The sequence below is a fragment of the Syzygium oleosum genome, unplaced genomic scaffold (assembly GCF_021117445.2).
Source record: "Syzygium oleosum isolate NSW1041296 unplaced genomic scaffold, Sole_v2.1 Sole_v2.08, whole genome shotgun sequence".
NCBI lineage: Eukaryota > Viridiplantae > Streptophyta > Magnoliopsida > Myrtales > Myrtaceae > Syzygium > Syzygium oleosum.
In genome coordinates, this window is record NW_026607492.1 from 1,501,822 (window position 1) to 1,517,222 (window position 15,401).

The window sequence follows — 15,401 nt, forward strand, 5'->3', positions numbered from 1 at the left end:
ATATATTCACAACGGCATGATCGCCCTCTCCCGAGTCCGTGCAAGAACCGGGGGGGGACACCATCACAAACGTAACCCGTCTAGGTAGGTAAACCCCGTGCTCAAATAGACGCAACAAGACTAATCAGAACTCGCGAGATCGATCGGTTTTCATCGACGGGATGATGTAACCATAAAGCAAAACCAAGAACTATATCTCTGGGAAAAATCATCATGGTCATCTGATTTGGACATGCTAAAACTCGCTCCCTCCAGTCCAGGTGAAGAAGAGCCGGGGGTTGCTGGACATTTAAATAACCAAATCACAAGCCTACTAGCCTGACACCACACGTCCAAATATTCTTTGCGGGACACCCTTTTTTCTTCTTCTTTTTTTGGCCTTTCGGGTTCTGTCCTGGGCTGTCGCATCCGCATCTGGAGCGAGATGATTCGCAGGCGCACGGCTCTTCCTTTCTTATCTTTTTCATCGTACGTCGGACATGATGTTGATGTTGCCAAAACGACGAATCCCATTGGCCCTGCCTCCCCTGCACTCATTGCGTTTCGGAGGATTAGGAGGAGGGAGGGCATCAAATTTCTTCTCCCCTTTTCCTTAAGATTATTTCTTTCTTCTTCTGCCTCTCTCAGCTGGACAGCTCGAGACACGCGTCGTCTTGTATGTTCCGTCAACTTTTTCCCACGTCCTCTAGGATGCTGACCACTCCCCCCCTCCCCCAATCGACAATGATATTCAAAGCTTAGGTGTGATGTCTTAGCAGTTGAAATTCTTCACGCACTCACAACTCATGTCATTCATCACCTAAATTATTCTTAATCATGGTGTTTAATATATATATATATATGTTGTGAATTAGTGTCGGATGATTAAAATCGAAAAAATTAAATTCTCGTACTAACCTTACATATGTAAGGGTACTCTGTCGAACGAAGATTGGCTTATTGTGCCGACCGATATGATGATCCGATCCGAATCAAATTTGCATCGGTGTTTCGTGGCTCCGTCGAATCGCGAAAGGGAAGCGAGATGCCTTCTGGCGACTTCAAGACATGTCCATTCGGCTTAGTTATGTATCGGCCACGAGATTATGCCGAATCACTTCCTTTTTCATGGTTCATTCATTCTCTATCGACGACAAATGAAAGATCGTGCAGCTTCATAGGTAACAGGTCGTCATACTTTGCGTATACAATGAAAGGGATTATTTCGATACTTCTAGGTAGTGCTCGTGTATCTTGAGTATACGGTTAGTGAATTCCATGTAATAGGAATAAATTGATAATTTAATATCGATACAAGCTCCATTTCTTTCACGGAAAATAGTTGATTAAAAAAATATCGATTTATTTTTTATTGTGATCTATTTATATATGAAACATAACTTTCTTCCATACTCATGGAATGTTTTGGGCGCTCTTCACTCTTTTCGTGTATACCATCCAATCAGAAATAATAGGTCATATTATTTTTTTTATTGTGTGAGATTTGGACCTCGTGCGAAAAAGTTAATTTAAAAGGATGTTTTTGCATCTCCTCGCTACGCCGTCAAATTCTTAACAATAAAAAAATGACTAACTTTTTTGGTTATTTTTGACAAGTATCAGGCTTAGCCAATGAGATTAGAGTTAGGCGAACAGTGAGTGAGCAGAACAATCGAACATCAGATTTCAAGACTTGAGAAGTTGATTGGCAAAATCATTGTGACTGCCACTAGAGAGTTATATCGTGAGTTATAAATGGCACATCATACTATTTTCAAGCCTTGATCAATCAACAAAAAGAAGTCGTTGTTCTTTTAGTAATGTTATCTTTCAATTCCAGTAATTCAATCTTGCTCCCTATACCTCGTCGTCGATTAAATTCTATCATGTATCCCGATTTTAGTTTTCGAATCTACATCATCGATTAAATTCCGGCATTGAATTTCTCTATTATCTCACTTTGACGTCGATTAAATCCCTGCAAAGTGTTTCTGTGCTCCGCCGCCGATTAACTCCGGACAAAGCATGTCCGTTCCTGCGTTCATTAAGACTCTTGTCCGGGATCGCCACGGGAACCCGACCACCCCCCTAAATGGAAAACGACGTTGGGGGGCGAAAGGTACAGGGTCAGTCGGATAGAAATTTCAACGGAACACTACCCGGCTGAATCAAATCGCCATGACGAGGCCCCCCCCATTTAATTATTCCCGCACCGAACGAGGCGGCCACGGGGGATGTTGGGCCGATCCCGCCGGTGGGATCCCGCCACGTGTCCGGGCGCGAGAAGCCCGCTGCTCCTCCAATGAAGTAAGCGGCATTTTTCGCTTTGCTTTTTACCCCCGGCGAAGCAAAAGGCCAAAAAAACGAGAGAGAAAGGGGAAAAAGCCACTTTCAGCTACAGTCCACGTGTCCAATTCCTCGGTGGGGAGTGCATGCCACAACGCCGCCTCCCATTGGCCCGTGCCCCCCCCCCCCTCCCCACATCGTGGGCCCCGCCCACAGACCAAAGCAATCACTCCAAGTATGGCACTTTTCCGTGGGGCCCCCTCAACCAGAACTCCCGTCCAATCACGTCCCCTGACGCCCTCCCGAGTTGGACATTATCTAACTTTGTACAAGCCCCTCCTGTATCTCTCATCATCCCCCCCCCCCCCCCCTCATCTATGTTAATTTATAAAATATCGAGATTTCGGATTTTAAATTCAATATAGCTAAAAAAAAAAATAAATTCTCGTGTTATACTGTAGCATAATTGTCCGTCCAATAAATCTCTGCGATTCTCGCATAAGATACTGTCGGCTCGAGCTTTGCTCGGACACGTGGTGCTTGTATACCAGACCACCGTGTGTTCGCCGATCCCATTCATTATCGGCTGGAGAGGAGAGCTGCTGCTGTTCTCTCGAGGCTCAGAGCCTGAGCAGCGACCCCCGAGATTCCTTGCTTCTCCGGTTGGAGGCTCCGAGGAAAGCTGAGCTGGTGGTGGCGCTGCCGGAGCTCCTCCATGGACAGGGGAGGCGCGTTCTGGTTCGGTAGATCTGGCGTCGGTGCCGACAAGCTCGTCCCGATAATCGACCCGGTAATGCTCAGATTCCGGCCGATAGCGCCGAAACCGGCCGCGGGCGGACCGGTATCCGGCGCCGGTGACCTCCCGGAGAGCAGGAGCTGGCTCGCCGTGAAGAGGAGGGTGAAGAGGAGGTACGTTAGGGTTCGGAAGAATAATAGCCAGTGCAAGAGGAGGAGCAGGTCGCAGGGCGGAGGTCGCCGTCGCGGGAAGCCCGTATTGACCCTCCAGCTCCTGCCGGAGAAAGCCGAGCCGCGGGAGTCGATGGCCTCCGGCGTTCCCCTGGATCTCGTTCCGATGATAATAACCCCGAGGGAATTTTCCCAGCCAGATCGCGAAAGGCCCTTGAAGTTCAACGTGGACGGCGAGAACTCGTGGGATCCGACGGTGGTGAACCCGCTCACGCGAGCCGTCGCCGTGTCATGGCTGACGGTGGAGAGGGTCGGCGTCGATCCGTGCATGGGAGCGGTCGGAGAATTCTTTCCAGGGAGCACGGACGACGAGAAGATAAAGAATCTCCGGTCCGACACGTGTCCCGTTCTGGTGTCGGACTTCCAGAACCGGGTTCATTGGGTGAACGACGCGTACGTCTGGTTCGCGAGTGGCCAGAATAGAGGAGAAGTCGAGCACGATCCCCATCGGCCGCCACCGGAGATCGAGGTGAGGCTGGTGGCGAAGGAAAGGCTGCCGACTTGGCAGCGGGCCTTCACGTGCCAGGTGACATGGCGGGACGAGCGGTGGACGAGGGCGAGGACCGTGCCCTGCGACGTGTGGAGGCTGGACGGGTTTGGAGGGTTTGCATGGAGACTCGACGTGAAGGCCGCTCTCGGCTTAGCGTTTTGAAATGAATATCGCAGAGAACAAAACCCTCCGTAAAGGGGGTCACTTCAAGCTCAGGTATAATTAACCACATATATATCTCTTGTGTACATATTCGAATGACCCTGAAAAAGCCTTTGCCTAATTCAGGAATGTCTGTGTATGCTAAGCAAGATAGAGAAAGCAATGTGTCAGGTGACCTTTTAAAATAATAGTGTGGTTAATATAGACGAACGGAAGGGGCTACATATATATGCACTAAGGAGCAAGGAGATCGGCTTTAGCAAAAAAAAGGAGCAAGGAGATCGAAGAGAAGGAGCGATGAAACGTGTGGAAAAAAAATAAAGAAGATCTGATAGCTAGGCTTCGAAATGCTTCGAAAAAGAATCGGATTGTTTCGCATTGATTGAATGTGTTGTAACTCTCTCTTGTGGACACGTAAGGACCTTGGGGAGGAAGCTTCTCAAAGTCCCAAAGGGACACGTCTCCAATTTTCTTGGTAGGTGTGTGTGTGTCTTGATAAGTATCACAAAAACTATAAAAATTGCACAATTTGCAAAGGGATCGACCCTCTTTCTTAACTGTATACCCCACACGAAGGGAACAGGGAGGGGACAATGAAGATAGCCATCATCATCAATATATGCCATTGGTCAACATAGAGGGCCTTATAAAGGGTAGGTTAGCTCGCATTATCAGAGGGGAACTTTAGCTGGGGAAGAGAGCTATGAAAACCTTATAGTTCAATAGCCACCGACTGCCTTAGACTAAGCTTAAACAAATCTTCGAGTTCACTCTCTGGTGAAAGACCTCGGGAGTGTGATCTAGACAGCATGCTGTCCGGCGGTCGAAGGAGGTTTTGGTTTTGGACCCTCTTCGGGACTTGTACCCCGATATGTTCAAGAGATTGAGACCCTAATCCTCACATTATATTCGAGACTAGCTAGTTCAATGGCACTCCCTGTCCATTGCTGGATGAGCACCGTCATCGTATGTATGTTACGATGTCGAAAAGATGTGTCGGTCCACGACTAGAATGCACGTGACCTTTGGTGCTGTCACAAAGTTGGTAGAACATCACATTCTGGTGTGGTGAAATACAAGCTCTCGGGCTGAATTTTTTCCTTCTTGCTGACACGTAGTTGGGGTTCAAGTCAAGTGAACGCATGATTGGACGTCTCCTGTAGGGGAGATGTGTTGGCATCGTCCTGTTGGCTCAGTCCAGAGCTTAGCAATGATGATGGATAATGGTCAATCATGTTCATCGCTGGCTTTTGTAAATCCGTGAAACATATGTTATCCTTCTCATTGATCTTGGCTCTCGTCGGTGAAAGAGATTCATGTGCAATCTCGATACGGTTTCGTTTTGGATTTGAGAGTATGATTATTTGGAGTGAGGTCAAGGAGATCACTGCTCTGGTAAATGTTAGTTTTTTCACCATTGGTCCACATTAGATTTGCACAAAAAGTCTCCTGTAGAGTGACAATAGTATGATGATGCATGTTGGAACATACATGTGGGCTGTCTAAGTTTGGGAATCTAGTCATCTTGTGTTATTAAACAGGGAAATAACTCGTTTTCAATTTTACTATTGATGTGATAGACTCGAGTTGAGTCTAGCCATATTTTGATTCGTGATTGAGAGAAGTCATTGTCTAGCTACGTGCTTCAACAAAACATATTGAGTTTGCTGTGACGTCTAGCTGTCTGAGAGTTATGTTAAGAAAAGAATAGTCAAAAATCTGTACCAATTCACGACTTTCAATTTCACAAAATTGATTAGATTAAACTTAAATAAATATTAGAACAAAAACTCAAACTCAAAACTCAACGCTATACTCTTCAGTTATTGGCCGTGAGAGTTAACGATGTGTCTGAAATGACTTTTCATCTTCTGTTCGTACTGAAATTCATGATCGGACATATCTTAATGCTTTTTATCAGAAAGAACTCCCGAAACTTTGACGACATACGGTCGGTCGTTGACCTGCGAGCTCGGCGTATATTATTCTCGTGAAATTTTTTTTTTTTCGAAATATAGATAATATTTTAAATTTTTGTCGAGAAAGTGTTGAATGGAAGGGTAAAATTTCATTGGATGTCGGGAGAACAAGCGTGTCCTAAAGACGTGGACCAGCAAGCAGCGAGACTTCGCTATCGCGAGGAGGAGGACCACCCTGGCGCTGGAGTCCCGGAGCCAATCCAAATCCAAATCCGATCCTGATCCAACCCCCACCCACCCAACCCCCCAAAGCGAGAGAACGAGACCGATCATAGTTCTCGGATGACGTGTGCGGATCTCGTCGCCGATCCGCAACCGCCATCGGACCATCCACGCGTCCTCGCCGTACTCCCAACCCTACACCCCCAACCCACACTGTCCCTCCCCTCCCGCGCGTGCCGCGCCACGCTCCCCGCCTCCACCAGACAATCTCCCCTCGAGTGATCCCCACTCGCGGCAAGGCGCGTGGGACATCTCAACCGCTTATTCAAAAATATTATGCACCTTGGGGGCCAGCGAGTGCTCCCCACGCGCGCATTCTCTCGAAACGATGCGACCTCTTTTATTATGTTATTTTATTTTATTTTATTTATTTTTTGTGTGTGTGATTGAATATATATATGAGGGGGAACGAGGAAAAAGCTGAGCGACACAACCGGACGCTAAGTCCGCGAGGGCACCACGTGTCCCGGTCGCTTTATCGGCAGTGCTGGACACGATCTCGCCTCCCATTGGCTGCTCCCGCGGGGGCCAATCGGGAGGCTCGATTCTCATCACCCTCCCCGATGTGCCCGGTGGGCCCCCACTCCCGCGGGTGATTGGACCAATCGCGTCGTCCATATGTTTGGGAAAATGCCATAGACACGTGGTCCTTTTCCTCTCCTGCCAACTGTCTCTCCGTATTCTTAGGCCGAAAGGGACCCCCCCCTCACGCCAAAAAAAAAAAAAAGGAAAACACGATGGGATGAGTGGAAAAAAAAAAATGTTTACTAACTTAGACTTCACATTGCTTCGGAGAGAGAGAGAGAGAGAGAGAGAGGGAGACAGGGGGAGAGGGGTCGGGAGGGAGGGCCTTTGGTGGCGTTGAGCGGCGGCGGAGGAAGCGGCGGCGGCGGAGGAGGCGGAGGCGGCTGGGGGGTGTGAGATGGGCGGGGCAGATGGGGTACACAAAGGGCCGGTCGGCGACGCGGCGGGGATCGATCGGGTGATGCTTCGGTTCCGGCCCATAGCTCCGATGCCGGCCACGGAGGACCCGGGCCGAGGCGGGTCGCACGTGGGAGGCAAGAGGTGGTTGCTTTCGGGTGGGAGGACCAAGAGGAAGTACGTTAGGAGTCGCAAGGCCAAGGGTAATAGTAACTGCAGCAGCAGTAATAATAACACCTCCAGCGGCACCACCAAAAGGAAAAGAGCGGTGCAAGGGCCAAAAGGAAAAGGAGGGTCTGCTGATGGTTCTTCGGGGTTGGAGAAGCAAATAGTGACCCTCCAGTTGTTGCCTGAGAAAGCTGATCGTGGTGGAGAATCTAAAGCGCTTAAAGAAAAGCCTGAGCCTACTGAGCAGGAGCCTCGATGTTGTAGCGTCAATAATCGCTGCAGTACTGACTTTGGTCCTGAATTCAGCACCGTGAATCTCGCCCTACCTAATGGGGTCCCACCCATGTGGTCGAGGTCGGACCCCATCGATCTCGTCAACACCAGCCTCCCTTCGGCGTCGCCTCATCGGATGCGTTACCCTGGAGTCTTGGAGTGCTGGGTGATCGTGGAGTCCGTCTCCGCCGACACGCACATTGACGCGCAGGACCATCAGCTGGCGGGGCTCACCGACGCCGACCGGATGAGGAGTCTCGAGACCGACGCGTGCCCCGGGTTCCTGGCGGATCCGAGCAATAGGGTGAAGTGGGTGAACGGAGCGTTCGAGAGGATGGTGATGAGAGAGCACTCGAGCGACGGCGTCGGCAGCGGCCCGCTGCCGACCGAGATCGCGGTGAGGGTGGTGGCGAAAGCGGAGCTGCCCAAGGCGCGCGCGGCCTTCGCGTGCAGGGCGACGGTGAGGCGGCACTCGTGGCAGCGGGGCGAGGAGAAGTGGGCGGCGAGGATAGTGCCGTGCGATGTGTGGAGGATGGACGAGGGGGGAGGGTTTGCATGGAGGCTGGACGTTAAAGCTGCGCTCAGCTTGGGTCTCAGCTGACACGACCCGACAATTTCGGTGGCCGCACCGACCGAACAAAGGGGTTCGGTATGATCAGGTACGACTAGGGTTGAACCAACTAGGGCATATTTCGACCGTAATGATAATAGAGCTAATGATTAATTAAGCAAGATTAGAAATAACTAAAAGAAAGGTTAGGAATGTTGCTGTTGATGATACGGCTTTTTAGGATTCTCTTGTCGAGGGAGAGAGTATAATAAATAAAAGGATGTGAAGGAATTTTGTCGGGCAGAGATAAGTCGGACCATGAAACAAAAACCATAGTTTTTTGCAATGAGATTTATATTGAGAAATGTACGAAGATATATGAGAAAATGGGTTTTTTTTTTGTTAAAATTGTTAAAATTACTACTTTTTGCATTACTTAACTAACAAAAGGAGTCATATTGCAAGAAAGGGTTTAGAAAGAAAAGCAAAGAAAATATGAGTTCGTTTTTTGGAAATCATCTAAACCCTTTTTGGAAATAGGTCCGGAAACGTGAACGAAAACTTATAAGGTCTCGAGATCGATTAATGCTCGGCAAGATTCTTTTAGGGGCACTTAATTAAATAAGAAAATTGAATTTTTAGTACGGTGCATGATGGCTCAAGATACCATATATGTCCCTTTTTTGGCCATACCATATATCCCTTATATAGTAAAATTAGAAACAGTCAAGATATAAATGCTTCAATAAAAAAACTCTTATCGTGAAAGGATCTAAATTATCTGTGAATATCCCTCTCTATTCGTATGCACACTATATATACTCGTATTACACATATGATATTCACCATAGCTTTTATATTCGTAGTTAATCATATAGCCATTTTATTGCTTTGTCCACGTGTCCAATAGACCTGTTAAAATGCGTCGGCGACCCATTTCTCCAAACATATACGACCCATTTCTTCACCTATATTTGATGGGTTGGGTTGTTATATGTTTGGTTATATTCAGCAAATATATTATAAATGGGTTTTTAAAATGGTAAAACATAAAATAATATGTATGTTAAATAGGTTCACAACTTATATAGATCCAACCCACCTCCATAACTCTTTTTCACCCTCATCCGATCTCGCGCTTGCTCACTGTGTGCTCTCACCTCAGTCGAGACATGAGTTTTCCTAGATTTGATTAAATATAGAAGTGTTTTAGCAATATGAGTTAGGTCAATATTATGAGTTGATGGTGGAGTCGGGTATCAGCCACTAGATTTGTATTGAATGAAAATGAGTTAATTTGAGTCGAACCATTTTCGATTTGACTCACCCGTTTGACGGTCTAGTGTCTAATTAAGTCTATTAATAAATCCAATTATTAATTGGTTTTCCTTTTCTTCTGATTTTTCCACTACATTACACACATAATATTTTAAACTTATTGTTTTTATTGGGGGAAGTGTACTCTTTAGCTTCATTATTTTTTTCCCTTTTTAATTCACAATGCATTTTCTAAACTTTGCTTTATTTGAATGCCGTTACTCTTTCTTACCATCATTATTCACTTGTAGCTAAAACCTAAATATTTGTCATCGACATCCAAATCCATACAATTGGGCTAAACTTAATCAGTACATTTCCTCATAAATGGAGTTTCATACATGTATTTACTTGAATTATATCGAAACTTGTTTTTTGTCAGAAAATTATATCAGAATTTAATGCTAACATAAATCGTTAACTTAATAAGTTGATGTCCTGTGATAGCTAGACTCTTGCTTCTAATTATTAATTTAGCATGTGAATATGGTATCACTCTTATTACTCGGACATCGCTTTCATGATGTAGATTAAAAATGTGCAGGTAAATAATTCATTTCCTTTTCCATTTTCTTAAACCCGTTCTTAATTAATCTTATGATCACGTGGAAGACCCTAAATCTCATGTGCCCAGCCTCGTCCCTCGATGAGGGACGAGGCACTAGGCACACTATTACAAACTGGGGCCTATAAGCTCAGCCAACTACCCTATTTTGTCAATGTATTTTTATGATGATGAAACTCCAACTTCTTTAAATAACCTCAAGTTCATCGAAGTTTTTCACTGCCTTATGGATCTGAGTAAAAAATGAGTTAAAAATCGCATGAGGAGTTCGGAATAAGGTTTATGGGAAAATTTGTCTAATCAATCATAAACCTATTGTACGGATGTTAATTTAATTTGAATTTTTTTTTTGCAAATTTAGTGCTAAACTTTTGCGCGAAATTCCATGCAGTCAATTTTCCGCGAGAAAATCGTTGGCGTCGGTCCAGTTATCGCCAACTGTCCTAAGAGGCACACCGTCATGTCAGTAATTATGAAAATTGACCAAAATGACTACATTAGAATTTCACGCAAAGGTTTATGACTAAATTGGCAAAATTGAAAAATTTATAACTAAATTGGCATCCGTACAATAGGTTTAAGACTGATCGGACAATTTCCCAGGTTATTTGCAGTTGATGGTATAGAAAAACAATCCTACCTCAACCTCACCTTGGGTTTTATATTATTTGCACTTGATTATTTTGGCTTTTGGGTTTTCTTATTTCATTCATCTTGGGAATTTGATAATTAAATCGAAGGGAAAATTATAGAATGGGTTAGAGTTATAGCTTGACTCATTCCATATGGGTCAAGCTTTCAAAAGGAGTAGTGATCATTTAAGACGGCGACTATTAGTGGTTGAGTCTTTTTTATGAGTCACCTAAGAGGAAATCTTTAATCCAATCTGGGACTTGGGGTATCACATGTTGACTTCTCCACTTAGAAAGAATGACTTTCTCATTGATGCCGAGCTATATCATTGAGCAATACTCTTGTAATTCAATGCATGATTCTACTCATTCATGCACTCTGTGTCATCCTCGAAGCTTATCAAGAGATGCACCAAAACTGAGTACACTCGCCTCAACATTCTCTCCTCGTTCTCCTTAGATTGTGTGATATCCTAAACTCAGCATCGGTTGGGAGAGGTTCTATTGAGTAGTATACATCCACCCCCAACAATTGTCACTAGCTTGCAAAGTTACTTCGTGTACTCTTTCTAGGAGCTTAGCCCATATGAAACGGGTTGTATAGTTAGGGTGTTATAAGAGCAGGATTCCCACCAGCAAATGTGTGGTTTGTGGACAAACTAGCCCCATACCCGATTTGAAGAGTGAGGTGAGTAATCATCTGGTTGAGAGGGATCAGATCAGGTACAAATTCTAGCAAGCTTCTAGGATGGCGAAGGGGGTAAGCATGGATTAGGGCACACGTCGAATGGGGACAGTATCGTTAGGCGAGAATACTCCATAGTGCCTGAGCTGGGAAAGGCCTCATTCAGTGTTTTATAAATAACCACACATCTCCAATGGTCACCAGCTTGTGTGGTTACTTTAAGTACTCATTTTAGGGGTTTGACTCATGTAAAATAGGTTGGATCGTCACATGTTAGCTTGAACCGAGGGTCCGTTTGTTTCAAAGAAAACTGTTGTTTTCTGACTTTCTGGTATTTAGATGACGAAAAACGTGATCCTTCGATTGAAAACAACAAATTTAGATCGGAGGAAAACAAATTTCCATTCTGGTAAGAAGGAAATTACTTTCCCTAGACCACCAAACAAATGAAAACTAACAATTTTTCTTGAAAATGATTTCCATGAAAAATATCTTTTTGTACCATGAAATCTTCCGTGAAACAAAACGTACACTTAGTCCGTCTTACAGCCACACATCCTTGAAGGAAGCCCTGCTTTGACACCATTTTTGACAATTTTGATCTCTTCCATGTAGACTAAGGGCCTTAAATAAGTGGTCACCACTTTCTCACCACTCAAAGTGGTGACCATTTTTTTGTGGCTCTAACTTATTAACTGCCTAAAGAGTCTTTTTCATCATGTGTAGAACTTAAGTAGATTTCATGGGAGTTTGACCATTCTACCCTTCTTCCCTTTCGGTAAAAAGGAATATTATTCGCACTGTCCCAACTCTAGCTCCTCAAGAAAAAACGGTAGAATATTTGCATGGCCATTCTCCTACGTTTTTCATTAGAAATATTTTAAATCAAAATTTTCTTGTAATAGTTTTTAGACAAGATAGAAGTAGTTTATACTATCCATATTTAGTATGATGATAGCATTACTTTCTCTAATAAATTTGAAATTTGTATGTTAACTCATAACAAAATAGTATTTGGAATGTAAGTATATTTAAAAACGCGAACTTCACAAAATAAATCCGAAAAATTTGTGGCAACTGAAGCTAAACTTTTAATGATACTCTTTATTATTTTGGTTTTACTTTATTGTTAAAACTGATTCTAACTCTTCAAAAATGCAAATAAAGTGATAAACAATGTGATGATAATTATTTATTCATTATTTACTCCCACGTTGGTCTTAGTTAATTTATTTTACCACATTTCAATGGCATACATCGTTGTGGTACATATCTTCTTCTTCTTTTTTATAATCGAATTATTAGTAACTTAGTAAGTTGATGACTTGATATTACTTAGGGAAAAGACTATCAGAAACTCTAAACTATGCCCACCGTGATATATTTACTCTAAACTCTCTTTTTTTTTTTACACCAAAACTCCCAAATTTGTACTTGTATGACACATTTATCTTTTGTCGAAATTACGTCAATGAGTACCGTTAAAAATCTGCCTACATGGAAGACATAAGGTAAACGGTGTTAACATGGCGCCACGTGACTTAAGTGATATAAAAATGACAAATATTATATGACGGAGCCTTGACGGAGGGTATGTGTCACGCGGGTACAAGTTTAGGATTTTTGATGTTACAAAAAAAAGTTTAGGGTAAATGTCACAGTGGGCATGGTTTTGATTTTTTTTTGGACTTTTTCCGTATTACTTAATACCATTATAAATGATTAATGATAATCAGAATAATAGCCAGTTGCATTAAGAATCCCCCTCTCCAACCCCTCCTCAGTCCTCCCTTGCTCCATCACTGAAGCCAAATACCTACACTCAACACTAAAAGAGCAAAACAAGAAGCCAATGCCAAATTGATCAGTTCGGTTCTTGTTTTTCATGACTTCAGTTTCTGTTCAATTAAACAAACTGTCTTTGACTTAGAGACTTATTCAAACCCAATGTTCAAACCAAGTAAAAGTATGAAAGTTCAGAAATTTCAGGCAGAAATCCATTCACGGGGAAGAAGTTAGCTGTTGTACCGAACCAAACGGCGAACAGCTTTGTTTGGTTTGGTTCCTGCTTAAACCATAGTCCAAATCTGAACTTCCTTATTTAACTAGATAAGAAAAGGCTCAAGATAACAACAACTGTAAGTTCTGGGTTTTTCTCACTGTAATCAGTATTTTGGAATGACACAGGTTGATTAGGCATTCAATATGCACGTATCGAACAATAAGAGAAGACGATATGATGCAAAACCAGCAACTTACTTTATGAAAAATGATCGAACTGCCTGAAGACGGATTTCATTATTATTGTTTTTGTTTCAAGAATTGAGGCAATAGAACGAGGTGGGACATGAAGTGAGTCAAGGTTTGGTTGATTTGGTTTTAGAATTTTGATTTTTGGTCTCTTTTGAAAAATTCCTGTAACTCTCTCCTCGTATCGTACTTTATCTTCTGTTTGAATAGTTTTTTTTTGGTCGAATTCTGTTTGAATAGCTCACTATTGACTTGTTCATATGTTCATGTTCCATAAATTTCTGCCTATGATGTATTTTCGTCGAACCACGTCTTTTCACTAAATCTTGTTCGTATGTTCATGTTATTTGGATCTAGACCTCGTGCTTAACTAAATCAAATTCTCACCGTTGGTATTTCCCGGGAGTAGAGTGGCCTAATAAATTCCTGGGGCTGCAAGATATAAGCTTAAATTTCAAAGTTTGGTGAAAACTGGTTCATGTCGTTACTGTGGACAAACAAATTTCTCATAAACAGTGTCTATAAATTAATAATTCTAAATTTTTTTAATAAACTAAGTCACTAGCTAGATTCTTGATCGGACAGACCTTTTGAATGGCAGTAGGCGAGGAGTTTTCTTTTCACTGCTTTTTATCCAGTGAACATAGTGCAGATCAGAACCAACAGACAAACAGATTGCAAAGTTCTTCGTGCAGTGTGTGGACCGAACTATGATCCACTAATATCTGCCACTTGTCTGTACCTCAATAAAGTGCGAAAAAATCTCATCTTGTGTGCATAGTTGAACGTAACTAGAAAATTAGAGCTTGAATATGTTCAAATCGGATTACAAAAATCGATATTTTTTGGTTAACTTCGAGTGCTTATCGAATAGCGATCGGTCTGCTTGGTCACGCAAATAGTCTCCCATCATATGTGAGATAATTTTCTGTACTGAATCGGTTGGTCTAATTAGGCACTTTCCTTGTGATTAACTCTGTCTCTCTATGTGGGTCTATCTTATTCAGCTTATTCATTTAGTATCTATACCTGCATATGCAGTGCCTGACTTTGTCAGTGATCTGCAATGAAGTGAGGTGTGTGTTCGACAGAGATTGAAGCTGAAAAAGATCAGTCGAACACGGAACAATGTAGAGTCCGAAGCTTGGAGACTGGAGGGAACTCGGTCTAAAGCTTATAGCCTCAAAAACAATGCTGTGGTTTTATGTACCTGTAGAAAGATGAAAATGGTGGCAAAATATATCTATTTGGTAAAGTCTCGTATGTAGTGATATACATTCGGGAAATCTGGAAAGATCAGATGTTTCTGATGAAACTGATGTCAGATTCTAGCCATGGCAACGAACTAATCTTGCCAATGCCTTGTATATTAATTGTAATGTGTGCTTTGTGGTAAGTGAAAAGGCAGGAGTTGTTTGTGCCAGCTAAAATTTGTGTTTGGCAATTGCACTGTTACTGTGGAAAAGGTGGTTTTGTGGAAGTTTGTGTCTCAAGAAAGAGTGCATTGTGCAAACTCTGCGTCACAGCAGGTGCTATTGAAAGACTTCCTCTACAGTTAGTTGCTTCGATGGTGGTTTTGATGTCTTGGGAGAATGAAAAGATTATAAGGCCTACTGTTTATATTCATGTGTGGCCCAGTATAAGGTGCTGGTTTCTAGGATGGCGGAGGGGGTAAGAATGTACTGGACTCGAACAAGTTGCAGCTCCTAGCTGGTTTCTGATTCTACCAAGTTCGACCGACTTTGGCAGTTTCTGTTGCTATCTTTTAATATTCTGATTAACCAAGAAAAACACTCTACGCAGACTTGCTATGCCGCTGCAGATGGTGTTATCATATATCATGGGACAGTTAACAAATTACAGACAAATCACCTTCAGGGAGTCTTAGTTTTTAAATTCTTGGCGGTGATATTTTATGATTTCTGTTTTTGTCAGCATTTTGCGGGTTTCTCTACT

At 43.2% G+C, this 15,401-nt stretch overlaps 2 protein-coding genes across 3 annotated transcripts; both read left to right on the top strand.

Annotated features, from left to right (window-relative positions):
• The first annotated feature begins 2,690 nt into the window (after positions 1 to 2,690).
• On the top strand, positions 2,691 to 14,875 carry LOC115672590 (uncharacterized). Its single transcript, XM_056314044.1, has 2 exons — positions 2,691 to 3,937; positions 14,518 to 14,875. Exon 1 carries the CDS (start codon positions 2,981 to 2,983, stop codon positions 3,881 to 3,883), a length of 903 nt encoding a protein of 300 aa, XP_056170019.1. The 5' UTR covers positions 2,691 to 2,980; the 3' UTR covers positions 3,884 to 3,937; positions 14,518 to 14,875.
• On the top strand, positions 6,974 to 14,875 carry LOC115672589 (uncharacterized). 2 transcript variants are annotated; one of them, XM_056314043.1, is made up of 2 exons: positions 6,974 to 8,105; positions 14,453 to 14,875. In XM_056314043.1, exon 1 carries the CDS (start codon positions 7,007 to 7,009, stop codon positions 8,045 to 8,047), a length of 1,041 nt encoding a protein of 346 aa, XP_056170018.1. In that variant the 5' UTR covers positions 6,974 to 7,006; the 3' UTR covers positions 8,048 to 8,105; positions 14,453 to 14,875. The 2 variants fall into 2 exon arrangements, with proteins under 2 accessions (XP_056170018.1, XP_030450286.1); XM_030594426.2 differs by having other exon boundaries at positions 14,487 to 14,875.
• Positions 14,876 to 15,401: the final 526 nt, after the last annotated feature.

What these genes read in the sequence shown, in the direction of transcription:
- LOC115672590 (XM_056314044.1), top strand. Translation starts at nt 2,981, where the DNA reads ATGGACAGGGGAGGCGCGTTCTGGTTCGGTAGATCTGGCGTCGGTGCC.
- LOC115672589 (XM_056314043.1), top strand. Translation starts at nt 7,007, where the DNA reads ATGGGCGGGGCAGATGGGGTACACAAAGGGCCGGTCGGCGACGCGGCG.